This window comes from Papio anubis, chromosome 12, assembly GCF_008728515.1.
Source record: "Papio anubis isolate 15944 chromosome 12, Panubis1.0, whole genome shotgun sequence".
In the NCBI taxonomy this organism is placed as follows: Eukaryota; Metazoa; Chordata; class Mammalia; order Primates; family Cercopithecidae; genus Papio; species Papio anubis.
Window position 1 is genome coordinate 77,030,308 of NC_044987.1, and position 23,417 is coordinate 77,053,724.

The 23,417-nt window shown below is 55.8% G+C and overlaps 1 protein-coding gene across 4 annotated transcripts in view; it reads left to right on the top strand.

Moving 5' to 3' along the window:
• The first annotated feature begins 560 nt into the window (after positions 1-560).
• The window catches only part of KCNC1 (potassium voltage-gated channel subfamily C member 1), a 48,575-nt gene continuing 25,718 nt past the window's right edge, over positions 561-23,417 (top strand). For 3 of the 4 annotated variants that reach the window (XR_002517054.2, XM_021925985.2, XM_021925983.2), the window contains exon 1: positions 1,029-2,331. Coding sequence is in view for 3 of the 4 variants with exons in the window: in XM_021925985.2 (XP_021781677.1) it covers positions 1,762-2,331 (570 nt within the window). In the remaining variant the exon portion in view is untranslated. Of the gene's footprint in view, positions 2,332-23,417 lie in introns of all 4 variants that reach the window. The other variant, XM_003910162.5, reaches the window with a different exon arrangement.

Genomic DNA, 23,417 nt, shown 5'->3' on the forward strand with positions numbered 1-23,417 from the left:
GGAGGGCGTAGAGGATAATGTGGTGTGTGTGTGTGTGTGTGTGTGTGTGTGTGTGTGTGTGTGTGTCTTGGGGTCCATGCAAGATATTACCCATGGAAGGAACATGGAGCCTCCAGGTTCCGCGGGAAGGGTCGGTATTAGAGGATTCCTTGGAGCGGTCAGCACTGGTCCGGGCCAGGGTGTCTCTGATGACAAAACTCCGGAGAGCTTTGTCTCACCAGGGATCAGATGGTCCCTGGTTTGGAAGGCGAGGGGAGGGTGCCAACGCCCTTCTCACCTCAGTGTGACCCGGGGGCGCGGGCCCAGACGTCTCTCGGAGCCCCAGCCGCTGGAGTGGCGTTCCCCGAGGGCGGGGCGTGGGCGGGTCCCCCGGGAGCAGCAGGAGCCTCGCGGGGCGGGCGCCCCCAGCGCCGAGGTTGAGGGAGGCCGGGCTCGGTGCGGGGCTGGGAGGGGGGCGCGGAATCAGGGCTTTTTAGGACCCAGCGCGGCGCCTTCCTCCGGGGGCGAGTGCGGCTGCGCGCGCCGTGTGCCCGTGTCCGGAGAGCGGCGGGCTGGACGCGGACCGCGCGAGCGAGCAGGCGACGGGCGAGCAGCTAGCGGAGCAGCAGCCCCGGCGGCAGCAGCGTCGCGGCGGCGGCGGCGGCCGCTCCGCGCCTCGCCTTACCGGCCTCGCCGGCCTCACCTCGCCGCGCCCGGACCCGCCACCCCCGCCTCCCCGCCCGACCTCCGCAGCCCCCCGTCTCGGCCGGCAGCGCCCACCGCCTGCCCGAAGCGAGCAGCGGAGTGCGGGGCGCAGAGGCACCGGAGCCAGTGCCCGCCGGCCCCGCAAACCAAACCTAGCCGGGAGAACCCCCGCCTGGCCCCGCGCAGCTCCGCGACCGCCGGGAGCTGTCCCTTCAGCACCGCCGCGGGAGCCCGAGTCCCAGCGCAGCCCAGCGGAGCCCCAGCTGGAGCCCGGGCGCACCGAGAGCAGCGCTCGGCGTTAGCCGCACGAGAAACACCCCGGGTGCCCCTGCCCAGGGGGCCCGCCATCTCCAGGAGGCGGGGAGAAAGAACGAGGAGGGCGGGCGGGCAGGCGGGCCCGCCGCCGGGGGGAGCAGGCAGCCAAGCAAGGAGAGAGGGAGGGGGCCGGAGCCCGCCCTGCGTCCCGAGCTGCAGCCCGGCCACGCAGGGAGGAAGGCAGGTGGCATCCATCTACCCCGCGCCGAGAGCGCGCCGCGGCGACCACCGCACAGAGGAGCGCGAATTTCCCGGCCCGGTCTCCTCCCCTCCCCCTCCCGGGGGCTGGCCTCTAGTCCGGCCCTGGGAGCGGCTGACCTTCCCCCCAAAAGCTTTGTGCCCATTTCTCCATTTTCCCGCGGAGATGGGAACGGGAGACCGGCCCCCCAACCCTCTTTCCCCTCCTCCGGGGGCTCACCGCTGAGCCCGCCCCCCTCCCTCTTTCTCCCTCCCTCTCTCCCTCCCTTTCTCCCTCCCTTCTTTCCTCCTTTGCCTCCTCCGCTGCCGGACCAGCTCCCTCCCACATCTGGCGCCTAGAGACCCCTGGGATCCCTCACACTCCCCTGGACCGGCACCCAACAGAAAGCGCCCAGAGAGGCTTGGCTCGCTCGTTGGGGTGGCCAGAGCCGCGGACCTCTGTTCCCCCCGACGGCTGGGGGGAGGGGGGAAGAGGCCGCGCGCCCCCCTCCCCGGCGCCAACTCCCCCTGGCGGCCGCTCCCATGGGTGTCGCTGGGCCGCGCCATGCCTAAGGGGGCGCCGCGATGGGCCAAGGGGACGAGAGCGAGCGCATCGTGATCAACGTGGGCGGCACGCGCCACCAGACGTACCGCTCGACCCTGCGCACGCTGCCCGGCACGCGGCTCGCCTGGCTGGCGGAGCCCGACGCCCACAGCCACTTCGACTATGACCCGCGTGCAGACGAGTTCTTCTTCGACCGCCACCCCGGCGTCTTCGCGCACATCCTGAACTACTACCGCACGGGCAAGCTGCACTGCCCGGCCGACGTGTGCGGGCCGCTCTACGAGGAGGAGCTGGCCTTCTGGGGCATCGACGAGACCGACGTGGAGCCCTGCTGCTGGATGACGTACCGCCAGCACCGCGACGCCGAGGAGGCGCTCGACAGCTTCGGCGGCGCGCCCCTGGACAACAGCGCCGACGACGCGGACGCCGAGGGCCCCGGAGACTCGGGCGACGGCGAGGACGAGCTGGAGATGACCAAGCGCCTGGCGCTCAGTGACTCCCCCGATGGCCGGCCTGGCGGCTTTTGGCGCCGCTGGCAGCCGCGCATCTGGGCGCTCTTCGAGGACCCTTACTCGTCCCGCTACGCGCGGGTAAGTGACAACTTACCCATCAGAAGAGCGGGGCGGGAAGGCAGCGTCTTGTGCCTCCCCGCGGGCAGGGGTGGACCGCAGAACTGGCGCCTAGGGAGTTCAGAATCGAAAGGGGGTGTGTGCGCATGTGTGCACATACCAGGGTAAGAGAGAAAGGGTGTCTGCCGGGGTTCTGGTTTTCTATGTATGTCAGTCTGTGTGTTGCCAAGTTTAATATGTATGAGTATGAATGGGTGTGTTTGTGTGTATGAGTAGATTGTGTGTGCATATTTATGTAAGTGTGGTGGAGTGTATTTGGGTGGGTAAAGTGTGGAGTGGGAATGAGTGAGCATGTGTGTATGTTTGAGTGTGCATGAGCGATTGCCCGTGCACATTTGTTTCTTTGCAGAGGTGCACTGTCAAAGTATGAACTGCCCTCGAGATTTTAGTGTGGGGAGGGAAGCTGGGAGCCCTTCCTCCTGTCCAGGTAAAGGGGCATCTGGAGCCAGCCATGGTCCCCCAAAAAGGCCTGAGGCCTGCTGGGCAGCTTGAGACAGCCGCCCCCTCCTCAGGGAGCAGCCTCCAGCAATTTTGAGGAGGTGGTCAAGAGGGCATCTCATGGCTAATCTCCATGGCTTGGAAGTTGGTGGAGGGCTGGGCTGTAGGGTAGGGGTCGTTCCTGTGAGCCCCTGATCCTGAGATCACAGCCTGTCCTTCCTCCTTGTCGAAAGGGGAGGGTGTTGGAGTGGGTCACTGGGCTTATGCCAGTGCTTCCTCTGGGACATCCGGTGGTGGGGAGAGGGAGTCCTTAAGGGGGAACCTATAAGGAGAAGGTGTGTGAGAGGTGGGTGTGTCTTCATGGGCCACTCCCCTTTAGCCATACCCGCTTATTTCCAGGAAAAAAAAGACACGCTGCTACTGACCTTGGTCCCTCAGATGGCCTCTCTGGATCAGTTTCCTCATCTGTAAAATGGAGGAGGGGGCCTGGTGAACTCTCAAGGGCCTTGCTGCTGGACCATAAGTGACTGAGCCCAAAACGAGGAACTGGTAGCAGCCACCCACCCTGGAAGAGGCACTCCCAGCCTTCACTGGGCTCTGTCCTTAGAGGCCTAAAGAGAGACTCTAAGGCCTGTAGGGGAAGGGTAGAGTGGAGACGTTAAAGGAGAGCCCCTCCTGCATCCGTGAGCTGCCCTCACCCCCTACCAGGCAAAGCACTGCCTCTGCCCTGCTGTCTTTTACTTCGCATCTCTCCCCTCCTGCCCACTGGAGCCTAAGCCAGAGCCAGGGGAGAGGGCTAGGAAGCTGCAGAGGAGAGTGGAAGGAGGAGACTTGGGGGGCCCTCAAGTGCCCATGGGCAGAGAAAATCTATGTTTAGGCACAGACCTGGTAGATCTGTTAACTGAGATCAAACACAGTATGGCATGTGGGGGGTGGATAGTGGGTCAGTCTGATACCCTGAATTCTAGAACGACTATGTTTATAAGGGGAGGCAATAGGGAGAGAGCCCGGCCCGTGTTTTGTCACTGAGGACCCTGACCAAGGTCACCCAGGGAGCAAGAGGCCAAGAAGGACTAGAACTCAATTCTCCTGGGACCCTATCCTCCCCTGGGCTGGCTACCAGCTCCTGCCTTTCCCCAGAGTGGACTGGGACCCTCAGAGGGCTTCCCTCCCCTTCCCTTTCCTGTCAGAGGCCACCACAGCTAGAGGGTTATGTAACTGGAGGCTGTGGCTGAGCTGTGGGGAGGGGCTGGAGGAGGGGGATGGGAGGTTGAACCAGTGCATGTTGGGGTGGGGGTGGGCAGAGGCCTGGGTTACAGCAGCTGCCCATTCAGCCCACACTTGACCTTGGACAGCAGCTCCCCCACCAACTTTGGCCCCAGAAGCAAGGGTTAGGCCCAGTCTCCTGACTCCCAAGCAAGAGCTGGGTCTCCCAGCCCCACCCCTTGCACTCAGTGTTGGGGCTCTGATCAGTGTCCCGAGTTTCAGGGCAGGCAGGGGGCAGTGGGGCCTGTTCCAATCCCCTCCCTTGGCCCTCTTCTCACACTGGACATTTCTAGGCTGCGGGTGGCCTTCACCCAAGGCAGACAAATGGGCCAGCTAGTGTGGTTTGAGGTTCTATTGGTGTGCAAAACCATGCAGAAAAGTCTTGAAAAAAATCTATGAAGTGAATACTCATTGAAGAGCGGACTCTGAGGGAAAAGAGTGGGCGCCCGGTGGTCGGGGCGAGGCGGTACTGGGATAGGAGTGGGTGCTGGTGGGTGCTCCCCTTCAGCCTGTCTGAGCCACCTTCTCTCCCCAGTGGCCTCTGAGGAAGGTTGTGGTCCCTTCCAGCTCCCTCGGGGAACAGTTGAGGACGCTGAGGCCCGTAGGGAGAGGGACCTGCCCAAGGGCACTCAGGAGCTGAGGAGGGCAAAGCGGGATTAGAACCCCGGCTTCCTGCCTGCCGCCCGGCTGGCCTAGCTGCATTGCGCTGCCTCTCTGCGGCTCATCTGCGCAGAGACCAGCCGCCTGCCCGCCCTCCTCCCCCTCCGTCTTTGCTCTGCCGCCTCTGCTGTCACCTTTGTTTACCCCTCCCCCGCGCCTCCTCACACAGGCGGGTCGGGACTCAAGTCGTTATTCTAGATTTAGACCAGCACGTTGTGTGTGATATTGCATATGTGTATGAAGGAAAGGCTGTATGTGTGAGACAGGCTCTGTGTAAAAGAGATTGTGTGTGAGAGACTTGTGTGTGTGAGAATAAAAATGTGAGACTCAGGGTGTGTGTGTGTGTGTGTGTGTGTGGTGAGACTGTGACTCAGTGTGAGCTTCCTGAGTCCTTGTGTCAGGGGTTGTGTGTGTGAGAGAGGTGGATTCTGTGTTTTGGATGGACTGTGCGTGTGTGAGAATGAGACTGTGTGGGAGAGAGTGTGTATAAGGAAGAGAGCCTGCATGTGTAAGAGAGATGCTGTGTGTGAGGTTTGAGGAGTGCATGAGAGTCGAGGTGAGCGTGTCTGCATGAGTGTGTGGCTGTGTGTGGCAAGCGTGAAACTGCATATGTGGAGCTCGTGTGTGAGGCTGTGTGTGTGTGTGTACGTGTGTACACATAAGGCAGGAGGCTGTGTGGGGTGGGGGTCCCTGTGTGTGACACACTGTGTGTATGTGAGGGCGTGTGTAAGACAGAGACTGTGAGATCATGTGTGTGACAGGGTGTGTGGCGTGTGTGTGAGACCCCACGTGTGTGTCAGTGTGCTGTGTATATGTGAGAGAAAGGTCCTGTGCATCCCGGGTGTGTGTGTGCTTGAGGAAGATGAGATTCCAGAGCTGCCTCCTGCCCACTGCCTCCGTCCCCGGGACTCTGGAGTGGCCTCATTGAGGGCATTTCCTATCCTCAATAGAGATGCTGTTCTGCCCAGGCCACTGTCAGTGTGTGGGATGGGTGGTGAGGTCACCTTTCCCTGAGGAGCTGCCACCTACCCTGGGCCTTGGTGCTGGCCCTGGAGATAGGGGCTGCGTAGTCGGGGTGGGAGGGCCCATCTGAGTTCCCGAGGGGTAACAGTGCTGGCTGGGGCAGCTGCTCCCCTGGTCCCCTCTCCTGTGCTCTGGGCACCAGCCTGAGGAGATGAGGGGTCGGGGGGACGAGCTGGGACGGGATGAGCTCCACGTGTGTTCTGGGGTGGGAGGTGGTGCCCCTGACACACACAGGACAATGATGATGATGGTACCGTTTGGAAAGGCTATGAAGGGACTTCCTGGGGCCATGAGAATAAGAACTGCCCCAGAGGAGGTGATGCTGGGGCAAGCTTTGAGGGGCAGGGAGGAATTAACCAGGCAGAGGGCAGGGGGTCATAGAGGTATGAGAGCAGGCAGGGGAGTGTTGGGGCTGCCTGGTTTGAAACCTGCCCTCCTGTCTTCCTTGGGGGCCAGCTCAGGTCTGAGGCTCTCAGCTTTAGTCTCCGATTTGCATGTCATCATCAGGGACATTGTTGTGTCCCATCAGGGCCAGTGGTGGTCCTTGTGCTGCAGGCCAGAGTGTCCTCTGTGTGTGTGTGTGTGTGTGTGTGTGTGTTAACATCTGTTCCTGAGTCACTTGACCTTCCAAATGCCAAAATAGTGCCAATGGCCCCCAAGCTGGGGAAGCCCCACCTCCATCCACCCAGCTGCCTGCCTCTCCTCTGACCCTTGTCCTGTGTCTGTCTCTCTGTCCCGTCACTGCGTCTTTGGAACTTGATAAAAACTGGTTCCCCATCAGCTCCCTGGGAAGGGAATTTACCTGGTGGCAGGAATGAAACCCCCAGCCAGAGCCTTCTCTTCCTCCCTTGGGTCCCAGCTGACACAGGGCTCTTGGAGTCGTGGCTTGGCATGCAGAGGGCTGGGGGACAGAGCTGTTATCAGGGGATTCTAGGCAGTGCACCCCCTTACCTCAGAGCCCACTCCCCCAGGCCAGGGCCCCACTTGGAGTCACGGTACCATATGAAGGACACCCATGAGCAGTGGAGAAGGGGCTGGGTGTGCTCCCCTCCCAGCCTCCCCAAGGGCCCTCCACCACAGTGTGCCCCTGCTTCCCATGATCCTTGTGCGGGGGTCCTCAGGTCTTTGAATGGTTCCTCCAGCTCCCCCCGACCCCATCCCAGTAGTGACAATCATAAACCAAGCGCCTCCTGGTCAGAGCCCTGCAGCCCCTTCACCGCTAAATGGAAATAATGATAGAACCGACCTCACAGGGTTGGTGTGAAGATAACTGAGATATAATGCTTGGATAGCCCCAAGCCACAGGGTCTGGCATACAGTAAGTGCTCAATAAATGTTGGCTATTATTATTACTACTGTTGGTTGTATTATCATTTCCCCTCCTGTAGACTCTCTCTTCTCCCTCCACCTCCATGTTCACCATCCTGGCTCAAGCCACCATGGTTCCCCTCAGGCCCACCTCCCCAGCAGCCCCCAAGCTGCTCTCCCACCTCCAGCCCCTGGCTGCTCAAGTTTATCCTCCACCTGGCAACCACAGGGGTCGTTTCAACTCACAGACCTGTCAGATCACCCGAGCCTGCTTAGAACCCTTCAGTGCTTCGCCGGCCCATAGCCCATACCGTGGCCTCTCAGGCCCTGCCTGTCCCTCCAGTCTCCTCTGGCCTGACTGTCCCCATCGCTTACCAAGCCCCAACTACCCGGCCTCATTTCAGCTTCTTGCATGTGCCAGGTTCCCCTGCCTCAGGGCCTTTGCACATACCCTGCCCTCTGGAGCACTCTTTCCTCTGGCTCACCCCTCTTTATCCCCCACACCCCACCTCAAACAGCAGCTCCTCAGTGATGCCTTCCCGGGCCCCCAGGCTGAGTTGAAGTCAGAACCAGGGCCCTTCCTGGGAGAGAAGCTCTCTGATTTGTAATAAAATGTTCATTAGCATCCTTGCTTGATTTGGGCTCATCTCTCCTCTATACTGTAAGCCTCTGGCATACTCTGTAGAATAGGAGCCGTTATTATGACAGATGAGGAAATTGAGGCCCAGAGAGGAGTGCGCTACCTGAGGCCCCTTGTGAGCGGGTTAGCTGAGGGCTGGCTCGGAAACTCCTGTCTCCTGACTACTGGCTCACTGGTGCTTCGTGTCACATTGCCTCAGTGCGTTTGAAGTCTGTACTCCTTGACTCTGAGCAGGAGGCCTGGCCTCTGCCAGAAGCTTTGGAGGGGATTGGCTGGAGTCTCTCAAGGAGCAAGGTGGGGGTTGTCTCAGAGGTGGGGGAGGGGGTTCAGCAGGGGCTCATTCCAGGGTCCACTGCCCAGGCTGGGGATCTCAAGGCCTCCACGACAGCTGAATATAGTGCCTCTGGCTATTCTGAGCGGTCTCATGACCAGGGGATTCGCTCTGGACCAAAAGGTCAGGGCCTTGAGCCACTGCCTCCCATCAGCTGCGGGCCCAGCCTGGCCACCACCCCAGCCGGAGCTCCTCACTGCTAGATGCAAGCTCAGAGGAAAAGGAGGGCCTGACAGGCTGCAGGGGTGCTTTGCTGTCCAGTCCTTGTTCAGGGGAACCATTTGGGTGGTAGGGACCACTTCACATATGCATGGGACTATTGCAGGGAATGGGCGCACCCGGGCTACCTCTAGTCAATATTTTCATCCAGTGAAAATAAACAGACTCAGAGAGGGAAAGCTACTTGCTCAAGACCACACAGGGAATCAGTGAGACTCAAACTCACAGCCTAGGCCTCTGGTCCTAGGGCCTGACCATCTGAATTTCTTTTGGCTCTCAGTTTTACAAGAACACCAAACCCCACCTGGACATGCTGTTCTTCTCTTATCTACTCCCATTAATTTCCTTCCTGGGGGAGGTGGAATAAACAGATACCTGCACTCCAAGGACACAGTACAGCTGATTGAGACCTTCTCAGGTCAGCCAACCCAGACTTGACCCAAATCCTTAGGATTCCCAAGCAGGATTTTCCAGAACCCCCTTCCTTTCTCGAATCACACAGTGTCAGACACTGTCTTAAGGATTTGATTTATACATCCTCATTTATTAATAATTCTCCCAAGACTTGCAAGACTGCACTATACTGCCACACTAATGACACAGACAAGGCTGCAGAGGCTCAATGAAGTTAAGTAACTTACCCAAGGTCACTTAGCTCATGAGCGGTGGAGCCAGCAGTTGGATCTCAGTCTGTCTGACCCTGGAGCTCTACCTGTAACCATTACACAGCACTGCCTCCTGTCCATGTTCCAGGGATGCTGAGGCCTGTGACTTGCTGTGCCCCAGGCTTGAATTTCCGTCTGGGTCTCTCCCACCTGACCAACCACTCTTTCCCAACAACCTATCCAGAACCTGTCAGCAAGTTCCGGCCCTTGGGTAATGGCAGGTGAGGGCCCTGCCTGGCCAGGCCATGGGGCTAAGAGGGTGCTCTATCAGTCCCAAGGAAGAAGGTCTCGTGACAATGCCTCAGTTGTCCTCCCACTCCCATCCATGCAGGCCCTGGGACTCCATATGGCCTGAAGAGAAATGGCAGGAGGATTGGGAGGATCAGAAGCTCCCTGTGCAGGGTGACACATGGTGGGAACGCTGGCTGCCCCTCAGCTCGGCACTCCGAGGCCTTCTGCCCTAGAACCCAGCCATTGCTCCTGCAGCTCCCTTCTGCCAGCCTCCTCCATGGTCCTCATCGGCAGCCCTCATTTTAACCTCTGGGGCTTTGGTCATCTATTCCCCTCACTTCGGCTTTGGTCATCTATTCCCCTCACTTCGGTGTCCTCCCTGCTTTTTGCTGAATGTGAAAATCCATCCCTCAAGGTTCCTCACACTTAGCCTGGCTGCTCCTGCCCTCACTGACCTCATTTTTTTGGGAGTGAGGGGTATGTGTTAAGCACTGAGTCACCCAGTTTGTGAGATTTGAGCTGGTGGTGTGTGGGTCAGTTCTGGAGACTGGGGGCTGGGGACAGGCAGGCCCTCAGGATTAGGGACCAGCCCAGGTGTGTGGAGAGATGACAGCACAGACAAGACCCAGGTTGCAGGCATCAGACACCTGGTTTAGAGAGGAATCTAGCCAGGCCTCGAAACCAACTGGGCTACCTTGAGCAAGTGCTGTCACCCCTTCGTCCTGCCGCCCCTTCGTCCTGCAGTTTTTCCAGCTGTAGAATACAGAGGTCGTTTTAAGTGACCACTAAGGCTCTTCCCAACTCTGACATTCTGGGAGTCCAAGAATTCTAGGCTTCAGCTTCCCAGAGGAGCTGGGGGAACCAAACAAGTCCTGCCCTATTTCTCCTTCCCTCTCCCAGCCCAGCTCCTCCCCGGGACTCGTGTGAGCAATCCTGACAAAGGTCCTGGCCTAAAGCAGGCAGGAGCCCAAGGGGAGGGGGTCTAAAAAGCTTCCTCCTACATTCATTCAGCCTGCCTCATCCTGTCCTCAGTCATTCATTCAAGGCATAGTGATCATGCCCCTGCCTGATGGGCTCCCCAGCCCTCTGGCAGGCACAGACCTGGGGGGATCACCTCTTTTGGGGGTGCTTGCTCAGGCCTATGGACAGCACCTGTTGCCTACTTCTCCAGGCCCTTCTCGTGGCTTCCTGCCCTCAGGGAGCTGCAGAAAGGCCCACTCAGAGCTACTGTGTGCCAGGCTGTGGGGTCTGGAGCAGGGGCGATGGGGCCAACTTCTATGGTGTAGGGCTGCTGTGGGGAGGGGTGCAGGAGATGGGTGCCATGCTGGAGGGGCCAGGGCTAAGTAAGGGTGTTTGTGATGGCTGCTATGGGGCATGGAGGGATGGCTGCTGGAGGACTCCCACCCATGCCTGACCCTCAGAATTACCTGGGATGCTGAAAGTTCGTACTTCTGGGAAACTCAATTCTTAGATTGGGGAGGGGGAGAATGTTCCCTTCACCCCTCAGCACAGCTGAGGTCACTGCTGAGTGAGGGTGCATCGCTGCAGTGGGGCCTGAGAGGTGCGGGCTCCTTCCACTCAAGGTGTGGTCCTCTGACCAACAGCAACACCATATGGACACTTGTTAGACATGAAGCCTTTCAGGCCTCACCGCCAGCCCTGAAACCGATTCAGAATCTGCATTTTCACTCCCCGGATGATTCATGCACTCTGGAGTCTGAGAAGTGCTGATGCAGGCAGCGGCTCCAGTCGAGGGCCAGCCTCAGGACACAGAGGGCTAGATGGGTGTGTGCGGGTTGGCAGAGTGTCACAAGCAAGCCAATCCTTCCTGAGGCCAAGGCTTCGATGGCAGGGGGACTGGGCCTGGGGTGAGGCCCCATCACAGTCATGGCCACCGCATCCATCCAGTGGCTGTCACTGGTAGACCTTGGGAGTCAACCTGGACTCTTCTGTCTCTCAGACATCAACCAACCCTGTTGTCTTCATGTTTCAAATACACTCGGAATCTGACTGCATCGCACCCCTCCATGGCTACCTCCTGGTGGAAGCCCCTGCCTTCTCTTGCCTGAGTTCTTCTCTCAGCCCCGGCTGCCCCTGCCCCGCCCTTCTCTCAGGGCAGCCAGGGCCAGCCTGGCAAAGTGCTGTTCAACCAAGTCAGCCCTCTGCTCCATCTCACGTTGGGGTCTGGGCTTCCTCAGAGGGTGCAGGGTTCACTTGAGTGCCCCACACCCAGCATCTCCCTCTGCTGTCTGCTTCTCTCTCCCTCCCTCCCCCAGCCTCCATGGCTTTCTTCCCCAGCGCTGCCCATGCTTCTGCCTCAGGACCTGTGCTGTGCTGGTCCCTCCACCTGGCATGCTTTTCCCTTGGGTATCAGCTTTCACACCCCCTCCAGGTCTATACTCAGACATCATCAGTCCAGACGACACTCCTCTGGCCCCTTGCCCACTTCGTGCTTTGCTCTTTTCTCCTTGGCATTTACCACCATTTAATGTACTATATAGTTTACTTGTTTGCCTTGTTTATTGTCTGTTTCCCCACTAGACTATACAGTCCATGAGGGTAGGGATTTTTGTCTCTTTCTCCAATTGCTCTATCTCTAGAAGCTAGAGTAGGGCCTGGTATATAGTGGGTGCTAAATAGATATTTACTGAAAGAAAGAATAAGCAAATGGGGTTCAACGCCGAGGGTAGACATGGGTACCCTGCATTTGAGCCTGTTCCTAGCTGAGCCTTCCTTTCTGGCCTCACGTGGGAGCACAATCCTTCCATCCCCTGAGCCTGGAGCAGCGATGAACAGGCAAAGGCTGGGGCAGCGCTAGTAGGGGGTCCAAACCCCAGTCCAGGCAGGGGCCCACCTGCTGCTGTCACCACACAGGCCCAGATGAAGCTCTTCACAGCTTAACCCTCTGTCTTTTCAAACTCCTTCTCTGCGCTGCATCAACCCAGCCACCATCCACAACCACAGCTTCAAGGCCACAAAGCTGTTTTCCAAAACCGACATGCACAAGTTCCCAGGTCCCGCTTGGTCCAGCCCAGCCCCTGAGTCTGACTTCTCCTGGACTCTGTTCCTCCCGAAGGCCCCCCAGGCTCTTTTCCTACCTCTCCTTCCCCATCTCCTTCCATGTCTTCCCTTCCCTGTCCCCTCCTTGTCCCCTTTCCTCTGTAGCTGTGCTTGTGGAAAGTTCTAGGCATTAGTCACTGGTTTTCAAAATGAACTTCTCCCCTCCAAAGTCTAGGATAGTTTCTGTCCCAAATCCCCTGCTTTGGGTCTGCTTCTGCGTTCAGTAGAAAGTGTATGGACTTTGCATCTCCCCACCCTGCACTGCTTCCTGGCTACATAATTTTGGGAGTATGACCTGGAGCCCCTTTCTCTGCTAAGAGCATAGCCCCTTGAACCATGAGGCCTTCGATCGAATCCCAGCCCCACTGCCTTCCAGCTGTGTGACCTTGGATAAGTTTCCTAACCTGTCTGTGCCTCCAAAGAGGGATATTAATAGCACCTGACTCATAGGGAAGTTGGGAGGATCGAATGTGTTAAGCCTTTAGCCCAGAACCCAGAACATAGTAAGTGCTTAATTGTTGTGCATTCCATCATCTTTTTACCAGCTTTCGGCCCTGCGAGATTCAAATCGTCACCTGTTACCCACCTGTTTCTTTCTTTTAGCACCTGGCTCTACTGCCAAATGCTTCTCCTAGGGGTCACCTCACCTACCATGGCCCCTGGGGCCCCTTCTTCCAGTCTGTCTCCCAGGGGCAGACTTCAGAGGTGTCACCCTGGGAGTCAGGCATGGATTCTCGCTTGGTTCTCCTGAGCTCCCTGTGTGTCCTGGGCAGGTCACAGCCCCTGTGAGCCTCGGTCTCCCCATCTGTGGTCATGGGCCGCTTGTCCCTGCTCTTCCTCGATCCACAGGTGTGGCAGGGTATGAGAGAGAGGATGATGGAACTTCCGCCTATCAGGGGAGAGGGAGGGAGGGCTGCTGACATCAGGCCTTGGTTGGGAGCCAAGCACAGGGACCTCAGATGCCGACAAGTGTGCCAGTGTGGTAGGGCTGGCGGGCGGAGGCCATGCTTTACAGCTCAGGTCATTGGAACATCTCCTCTTTAAAGGGGCTGCTCAGGCACAGGGAGGAACCTGGGGGCTAAGGCTGGGGGCTCCTGTTGGGTGCCCATGGGTGGTGCCCACTCTGAAGCTGGGCTGCTCCGCCAGGCCGACGCCAGCCTGGGTGGGGATGAGCTAATATTAGCTGGGGCAGCCCCAGACAGCTGAGCTCAGGGGGGCTCAGGAGCCAGCCTCGCTGGGTCAGGCTCAGATGCTGCCTCAGTGTGAGCCATGGCAGCAAAATGAAGCTTTCTCTCAAGCCTCTGCAGGGCGTTGGATGCCCCTTTCACCCTGGCCAGCCCCAGCCCTTCCCTGTTGGCCTGGCAGCCTGGCTCTGGCACCCCTGCTCACGATGCCACTCACCTCACCTCTTCCTTCCCCAGTGCAGCACAGAAAGTATACAACTCCTCTCCCTACACTCCCACTTTGCACATAAACACAGTCCGTGAGCCATTTCCCTGCCAGGGGCTGCTGTCAGCACCAATTCATCCATCCAGCCAACAAGTGTTTGTTGAGCATCTACTATGTGACAGGTGCTGCTTCAGAAGCTGGGAATAGGGCAAAGAACAAAACCACCAAAAATCCCTGCCCTCAAGTTCTTATATTCTAGCTGGACAGGATGTGACAGAGGCAGGAGCCCAGGGCGCGCTGGAGTGGGCAGTTTTAACTTGTGTGGCAGGGAAGGCCTCACTGTGAGCACAGGTCATATTTCAGCAAAGATTGAAGAAGGTGAGGAAGGAGGCCACATGACATCTGGGGAGCAGAGGAAGTGAGCTGTGCAAAAGCCCTGAGCAGCTGTGTGCCCAGGGTTCAAGGTGCAACGAGGAGGCGTAGCTGGGCTGGGCTCAGAGCCAAAGGACAGTGGTATATCAGAAGGGGTGGTGCTTGTTCCACACAGACAGAAAGATGGAGAAAATGGACTCTGGGGACTCCAAAGAAGGGAGGCTAGGAGGGGGATGACAGTTGAAAAATTACCTACTGGGTGCAATGTCCAATATTTGAGTGATGGGCACACTGGGCGCCCCCATACCCACCATTATGCATGTAATGCCCATGTGGCAAACAAGCACATGTACCCCTTAAATCTAAAATAAAATAATTTTAAAAAGAAAGAAAAATCCACCCCTAAAACATGCAAAGAAAGAGTCGAGCTACCCAGAACCCCACTGGCTCCTGACAGTGGGGTCTGCTCCTGCCGGGGCCTGCCCCATGGGTTCCCTGAGTGTTCCAGCCCAGGGCAAGGCCGAGCTCAGTTCGCACTGCCCTCTGCTCCCCTCCTGCAGCCACAGGGGCCTGCACAGGGTGGGCCTGCACGGAGGAGGCTCCTGCCTGGCCGTAATGAGGGGCCTCGGTCCTCTTCCTGAAGGCCAGCGGTACCCAGCAGGAGATGGTGGTTCCCATACATGGTTGCCACCATGCTGGGGGACAGGCAGTTCTCTGAGCTGGGTGTGGGGCTGGAGAGAAGTTGGTGAGAGAGCCAGAGGGTCAGGGCCCCTGCCGGGGAGAGACCATGTGAGCTCTTTCCAGTCACACAGGCCTCCGTGGTGCTCACAGCATTCTCACTGCAGGTGTGCCAGGAGAAGATGGCTAGTGGCATGGGCACAGGCCAGATTGGAGCCAGCCTGCCGGGGCCCAATCCTGGGTCTGCTAGTTCTTAGCTGTGTGACCTTAGTAAGTCTCAGTCACCTCAGCTATAAAGGGGAGAACGAGAGTCCCTACTTCAAAGGGCTGCTGTGAGAAGGCAATGAGAGAAGTCACAGAAGGCCTCCGGCTCACTGCACTGCGCGCATTGGTGCGCACGTGATGCCCAGGATCACTCACACCTCTTGCAGATGAGGCATCTTTGTAGGATGCTCTGCAGACACTCACCTCACCCCACCTGGGAGGGTCTGAGAATATGAATATGAATCTAATGCCTGACAAGGGGGCTGCCATACCTAGGGAGGCTTCGATGGGGACCCAGCCCTGCCAGGTGGCTCCCTGGGGACCTTCTCTGCCCACATAGTTGGTGGGGCAGAAGAACATGACTTCCTTGGGCCTTATCACCAGAGCAAGGTAGTGAACACGCCTCAGGCCACAGCCACCCGCCAGGGCCGGTGTCTCGCCACTTAGAGATGAATGTTTGATGCTCAGCCTCAGGGGCTCTCTGAGCAGCAGTGAGGAACACAGCCGCCTGCTGGGCCACCTGGAGCGAGAGCTGGAGCCCTGGGTTAAGGGGAGAGGGCTGGGCCCTGTAAACCCACGTGTGTGGCTATCATCTGCTGAGGGCCAGTGCTATGCAGTGAGCTCCCTGCAAGCTGCCATGGGTGGTTCTGCCCCGACCCCTGTTCAGCCCCCACACCTGGAGCAGTCTTGCCTTTTTGGGCTCAGCTTCTTCATCTATAAAGTCTGCATAATGGCATCACCAGCCTCTCAGGGGTGTTAGGAGAATCCGTCAGACCAGAGGCAGAAAGAACATTAGGGAGAAAATACAGTTCTCAGTGCCATGTGCAGGAAGAGGCCACCATCTCAAGTGCAAGATGAGTGTAGGGAAGGGACAGGCTAGAGGAGAGGGTACAGGCCTTTGGGCCTTGCCAGGCCTGGGTTCTGATCCTTCCTCTGCCTCAGTGTGGACTGAGGTGGGTGGTGTCTGGCTGAGCCTTAGTTTCCTCGTGTGTAAAATGGGATGATAGTTTGTACTTCACAGGCTGTGGTGGGTCTCAGAGGGGCAAAGGCCCCAGCACCGTGCCTGGCACATGGGAGACACTTGCCAAGGGCTGAATCTGGTGACCTGGGGTGCCACTGTCAGCCGGTCGTGGGTTTGGATTTTCCAGGGTATAAGGAGGCCCTGGCTGAGCCACAGAGGCAGGGAGGGAGGCTGTAGAAGCCTCAGCCAGTTGCCCCACAACCTCAGGGCCAGAAGCCACCGTCACCAATGATATATTTAGAGGCACAAAGGTCAGAAATACCAGGCGCTGGCTTCCCTTCTAGGCGGCAGGAATCGTATCTCCCGAGGCCTGGCTGTCACCAAGCAGATATTTTTTTCCTGTCTGGCAGTCTGAAGATTGGAGTAAAAGCCTGGAATTTAGGAATCACAGTGGTTTGTGCCGGCTTGCTGAGACTTTCCATGTCCCCAGCCCTTTCCAAAGCCTGTGGTGCGACCCTTGGGAGCCCCACCCGCCCTGCTATTCCAGATCACCCGGGGCCCCAGTGTGCATGATCCATTCCCAACGTGCTCCGGCTCCCTGCCCCTCTGCCTTTGCTTATTCCGTTGCCTCCACTGAGAATGCCCACTCCTCCTCCTCTGCATTTCTGAAATGGATGCATCCTGCTAGGCCAGCTCTGATGGCTCCTCCTTTAGAGAGCCTTTCCTGACACTCTCTACCTCCTGGAAGAGCCTGCTCTGCCCTTCATGCTTCCAGAAAACCTTTTCTGTCTGACTTAAGGCCCTTGATCCACTGACCTATGGTTCTGTGTCTCTCAGACTCAACCACAACCTCTTGGAGGACAAGGGTCAGCTTAGGCAATAGTAGTGCCTGTTATATAATAGGGAATCAATTGATCTTTGCTAAAGCCGTGTGCCCCACACCAACCCTGTGAGGTGGAAGGGTTAGGGAGTATACCCCTCTTATTGATGAGGGGAAAATGACTCCCAGAGAGATTCATTTATTTGTCCAGGACCATCCAGTTAGCAAGTGGTAGAAGAAGGATTCAATCCCAGGTCCTCTTTTGAAAATAAATCAAGAAGTTCAGCTAGAGCCATGCCAGTGTTCCTCCTGGCTCTAGTATGCTGTAGTTCTATGGTTAAAAATGAGGTAGTGGGAGGGACAGATGAGTAATGGACGAATGGATGAAAGAATGGATAAAAAGACGGATATGTGGATGGATACAGGTGAATAGATGGAAGGAGGGACATATGGATTGAAGCAGACACAGCTGGGTGACTCAGTGGATGGGTAAACAAATGAATGAGAAGGATGGATGGAGGACCATGGATATGTTTCTCCTTGCATGCCTTCAAAGCAGATGTCCCACCTCTCACAGGATGAACGTATCCTGGACAATGGGACTCGGAAGCATGGACTTCAGGGTAGTAGGCTGGGTGGAGTGACCCAGCACATGTGTGCAGAAAGTGGGATTGCCAGATGCAGGAGGTGGGATGGTTTGTGGAGTTTGTGGAGTGAGAGAGCTGGGAGCTGGGGACAGAGACTGGGCTGAGAGACTGGCCCACTCTCAAAGGTGAGAGTCCCTGATGGCAGAGAAACAGGACCAGGCTGGAAAGAGTTCCAGGCAGAGCCATGTGGCTGGCAAGCCCTCAGGACCTGTGGTTTTCCAGACCTTCCTCTGGCCGAAGCCTGGAGGGCAGTCAGTGAGTGGGAGATTGCCCTTTGAACCCCAGGTTGTATGAGACAGTCTGTGGTTTCAGTCTGCTCCAGAGTAGGGAGATCTGTCTTCCTCCTCAGGTCCCCTGCCTTGGTGAGTGAGAACCTCTGATAGCTCAGGCAGGGTGTGTTCAAGGAGGCAGTGCAGCTTCACCAGCTGCAGAGTGGGTGCTGAGGAGGGGGTCCTCCTGAGGCCGCAGAAGACCCTGGCTCAGGTATACCAGCATCGACCATCTTCCCACTGCTTTTTGCTATCAACCCCCAGACGTTAGCCATGAACTCCAAGCCTTTAGTTCTAGTTGCCTAATGGACCAGTGGAGGGACCACAGGCGTAGGTGGCCAGTGTTGATCTTGGTGGAGCCTGGATGCTTAAATGCTTCTGGCCTGGAGCAGATTCTTCCAGCCGGAGATGTCTCTCCATTTGCACAAGGCACAGCACTGTGAGCTCCAGGCTCCTTCCAAAGCCCTGATCTAGCATTCCCCAGCACCAAGCTGCACCCCCCTACACACATACACTGGCCCGGCGATCTCCCTGGGAAACCAGGTCCCAATGAGAGTGCCTGGTGTGCCGCTAACTGCTCATTACAGTCACGGCTGCAGCTAAGTATAGCTCCAGCACACACAAGACTAAGACAACAAGGGAACGTCTTCCCATAAAAAAAGCTCCACATGCAAACACACAGACATCTGCACACACAGGCTCCCCACCCTCGTGCAAACCCATGGCCTTGCACACACATGAATGCATACTTGCACCAATGCAAAGCTTTATCACTTATTTACTCGTTAATTCAATACATGTTTGTTAGGGGGCCAGTAGAGTGGTTAAGTGCATGTGTTCTGGTGTCGGACAAAATTGGGTTTCAAATTCTACCTCCCTCACTTCCTAGTTGTATGATCATGAGCAACTTAACCTCTCTGAGCCTCAGTTTCCTTCTTTATAAAATTGGGGCGGTGGCCACAGTGTGGACCAGTGTGGACCAGTAGTGTAAAGGTAAATGAGATGGGGGCATGTCAGAGCACTTAGAATAGGCCTGGCTCAGAATGTGTCAGTACGTGGTAGCTGCCTTCATCATTACTGTTGAGTACCTACTGTGTGCCCAGTTCTGCACTCTTATTTCTGGAGATGGTTGTGGAAAGTAGTGCCTGGTGCATAATAGGCATTCAGTAGATATTTGATGATGGAATGAATGAACAAATGAAAGAAAGCTGCATAGATGGGTGGCTGGAGGTCCTCAGAGCTTTCTTCTCTCAGGAGGAATTCACCCTCCCTTGACTTGCATGCAGGCTGTGTCTCTGATAAGATCTAGATGTTCTTGTGGGTAACACAGGGATTCCAGAGATAGAACAGGAACCCGAAAGTGTCTGGGACACCCCTCATTTTGCAGATGGGGAAATGGCAGTGCAGAGAGGCAACAGGGAGCAGGCATTGCCCCATGCCAGTCAGCAGTCAGTGGCCGGAGCCCAGGGCTGCCACCTTGAGCCATCCTAGCACAGTGGCCTAGCATAGCAGGTGGTGCCTGGTCAAGCTGCAGCCCCTGAGCCCTAGGCAGCTGGAGTCTGGAGCCTGGAGACTGCTCAGGCTGCTCAAGTCCTGGTCCCGGCTTGGGCAGACACAGGAATCATGCAGTCACGCATCAGTCAGATCCCTGGCTAAGCTGTCAGTCAGGCTGGGGCCTCTGGCCGGCACTAGGCAGGGTTCCATCTGCCAGAGAAGGGGCTTGGGTCTAGCCTGGGTACAAAACCAGCTTCAGGATTTGAAGGTCCTGTCACTGTTCCCGACCTTTGAATAAACCAGCCGCTAAACTGCCTGGGCCATCTCCTCCCATTGCGCCTCTTCAAAAAGAAACTGACATTTCCTGGTGCTTTTTTAAGCCCAGGCTGGCTGGGCCAGGCCCCGGCGTGGGGGGTGGGGAGGGGGCGGGTGGCAATGGGAGTCACACAGCCTGAGTCTCTCCTCACCTTGAGTGATCTCAAGACGCTGGGAATAGACATGGTCTCATCTCCTCACCATGTGTCCCAGATTCCAATTCCGATGCCCAGATTCCAGATTCGCCACTCCAGTGCCCGCATCCAGGTTTTGAATTCCACAATCCAGTGCCAGTTCTGCCCTGTAGACAAGACTCAGGCTGTTGGACTCCATCATGAGCGCCTTCAGCTGGCCTGCCTGCTGGGAGGGAAGGATGTATCTATCCCTCTCTGGAAAGGAACTCTGTGACCTTGTGCGTACTCTCCATGAATGACATGCGTCACTCATGTTCATGGCTGGTGGGGATTCAGGTCTTTGTTCACTGACTGTGCCCATTGTCAAGGAGCTGAAAGTGATTGTGCCTGCTGCCAGTGTAGACATGAGTCTGCTTTCAATGAATGCACTCATTGCCAGTGTAGATACGGATCTGCTCTCAATCACTGTGCCCACTGCCAGTGTAATAAACACTCTTTGCAAAGATCAAGGATGCCTGTTGCCAATGAGAGCATAGCTGAATGATTAGTGATCATGTCTGTGACTAGCTGAGTCACAGATTGGTGGATGGAGATTATCTTTTTACCAGTGTAGATCTGCTATTAGTGCGGTCAGTACCCATGGAAATGCAACTCTGAAATCAACAACTGTGTACATTGCCAGTGTAGACGCAGATGTGATATCATTGAATCAGTGACTGCCCATGTTGACAAGGGGCAGCAAGCACCAGCCGGGGCTCACTTCTGAAGGAGGCTGCAGGGAGTAAACTATTGTGCCCATTATGCAACTAGAGGGAGTGAGGCGAGTGGACACAGGACCCATGTCCATGACCTTCTTTCCACAGAGGAAAGCTGTGCTCGTGCTCCCCATTTCCTGGGGAAGGGGCCTCCTTTCCCCTGCTAGTTGGAGTATTTGGCTGGGCCTTCGAGGCAGGGCCACCCTGACCCTCAGATTCAGCCACCTCATGGACCTTACATTCTAGAGGGGGAAGAGAGTCAAACAACAAACATGAACACCAAGTAAATTAGATAGTGTCAATGCCAACACAAAACCAACTGGATGCTTACAACAGAGACCTGATTTCAAATCCTGCTGCCACTTCTGAGCTATGTGGGATTTTCTTGCACGTCTTAACCACTCTAAACATCAATTTTCTTATTTTCTTGTATGTAAATTATACCTTGATAGAGCTGAGGAAAGATGGCATGTTAGATGATCTGTGCTGGGGGGAACAGCAGATTAAGGAAAACCAGATTTTCCTTACTGGAAGTGTTGGTTGAGACTTGAAATAGGGTGGTCAGAAGCACGCTACTGGGGTGCCATTAGGCAGTGAAGGGATAAGCCACAGGGGAACCTGGGGAAAGGCATTATAGGCAGAAGGAACAGCCTGTGCAAGAGCATGGAGGCAGGCGTCTGTCTGGCATATTTGAGGACCATGTTTGAGGAGGCAGATATGAAGGCGATGGTAGTAGGAAGAAGTTTGGGGAGATAGTGGATGACCAGATCAAGTCGGATCTGCAAGTCATTGAGAAGACCTTTGCTTCTCCTCTGAGAGAAATAGGGCACCAGTGCAGGATTCTGAGCAGAGAAATGACACAGTTAGATGCATGTTTTAAAAGCTGTGTGGAAAACAGTCCTAGCGCACCAGGAATGTTGGAGCCTGTTAGACTAGTTAAGAGACTGGTCTATCACCATGCCCCTGGGGGAAAGGATGATGGCTGGGACATGGGTGGTCAAAGCAGTGATGAGAAGAGCTCAGATGCTGGGTCTATTTTTCAAGCAGAGCCACCAGGATTTCCTTACAGATTAAATATGAGATGTGACAGAAAGAGATGTGTCAAGGATGACTCCAAGGTTTTTGGCAAGAATGTCCTGGAAGGATGGAGACACTCTCTCATGAGATGGAGAGGCTGCAGGGGGTGGGGGTGGCACAGGAGTTCAGTTGACGTGTTGAGTTTGAAAGAGCTGGTAGAATTCCATCTGGAGACACCAGGGAGTTGGATGCTGGAGTCCTGAGTTCAGGGGAAGGGCTGGGCTGGAGATAAGCCTTTGAGAGTGTGCTGTTTATGGGTATTTGAATGATGGTGGACTTTAAGTCATAAAACTGGGTTAACCACTAAGGATGTGAGTGTAGATGAAGAAGAGGAGCAAGGACTGAGCTCCAGGGTGCCCCGATAGTTAGAGACTGCGGAGAGGAGTTGGCAAAGGACACCAAGAAGGAGCAGCCAGAGAGGTAGGAAGAAAATCCAGAGGCTGTGCGGTCCCACGAAGTACAAGAAGAAGGAGGGAGGGATCAGTGGCATCAGATGCTGCTGGTGAGTCAGGAACATGAGACCTGAGCAGCGCTCCCCTTCTCTCTGCCTAGAATGTGCTTCCTTGCACCTTGCACTTCCGTAGTTGATTCTTATCCATCCTTCCAACCTCTGCACAGTTGTCACTTCCTCCTGGAAGCCACTCTAACCTCAAGACTTGTTGTTAAAGGCTCACCAAATGCCTCTGCGTTCCCCTTGATGCCCCTGTCACCTCACATAGGTACATATTTGCTTGTATGGTTAATTGATAAATGTCAATGTCCCCCTATCCTACTCCTCCCCCCAGAAAATGTGGCTGTTTTTGCTCACCCTGTACCAAGTACCCTGTATAGGCCTGGAGTAAGATGTAAATATTCGTTGGAGGGATGCAGGTGGGCAGTCAACTGTGGTCCCACCTGGGTTGTGTTCATTACCCTCCCTGAGCCATTTTTATTCCCTTCCCTCTAAACACACACACACACACACACACACACACGCATGCATGTACATACCTACTGGGAGTCAGGACCCTTGACTCAATACAAACACACAAGTGGGCACATGAGGGAAATTTCCTAGTGAATTCTAAGTGGACTCCATTCCTAGCTCCTCCATGGAGGTTGGAGCCTCCATTTTCTCATCTACCAAATGGAAGCCATCAAGACTGTCCTGCTGATGGCCCAGTTGGGGTGTGTGTGTGTGTGTGTGTGTGTGTGTATGTTGCACATATAAGATCCAAAACATGAAGATATGCTATAAACTGAAGAGGGCTGTGCCTATTGTCATCATAATGGGAAGATAAACATCTTTCTCCCAGGACTACCTGGGGGGTGATGTGAGAAAGATTTGTAAATGGAAGTAATAAGAGCATAGTGGTTTTGGAGTCAGAGAGACCTGGTTTCAAAGCCCTCCTAACACTTTCGAGCTATGTGAGAGATTTTTGCACATCTTAACCACTCTGAACCTCAGTTTTTTAATCTGCAAAATGGAGAAAATGATGGCTTCCTTAGAGAAGCTTTTAAAGATAAATGAGATAATGTTTGTAAAGTGCTTGACCTCTGGGGAGCATGCTATTATTACTGTATAGCAGAGGACAGAGAAGCTCAACAAATGTAAATACTCCTATGGCCAAGGTGGTTATGAAGATTAAAAAGGGTAAAATGTGCCATCCATTTAGCCACACACAGTGGGTGATGAACAAAAGCAGACTCTGAAGCAAGTCAGGGGAGATGGTGCAAGGAAGAGAGGGTGAAGGAAGCCTGAGGAAGCCTGGCCTGCAGGAAGGATGTCTCAGGGGCATGTCCTGAGGCTTATCTGCAGGTATAGGCAGGGCCATCACAGGAAGGAAGAGGAGCAGGTGTCTTCTGGTGACCCCAGAGGGCAGACCTGTGATTGCCTGGAAAATGAGACAGGAGGTTGACTTACATGAGAAATAAATGCATGTCTCTCAGACCGGTTCAAAGACAGAATTAATGGCCTCGTGAGCTTCCCATCACTGTTGGTGACCAACAGAGACATCCGGTTCAGGGTCACTGCAGATGAGATCATTGAAC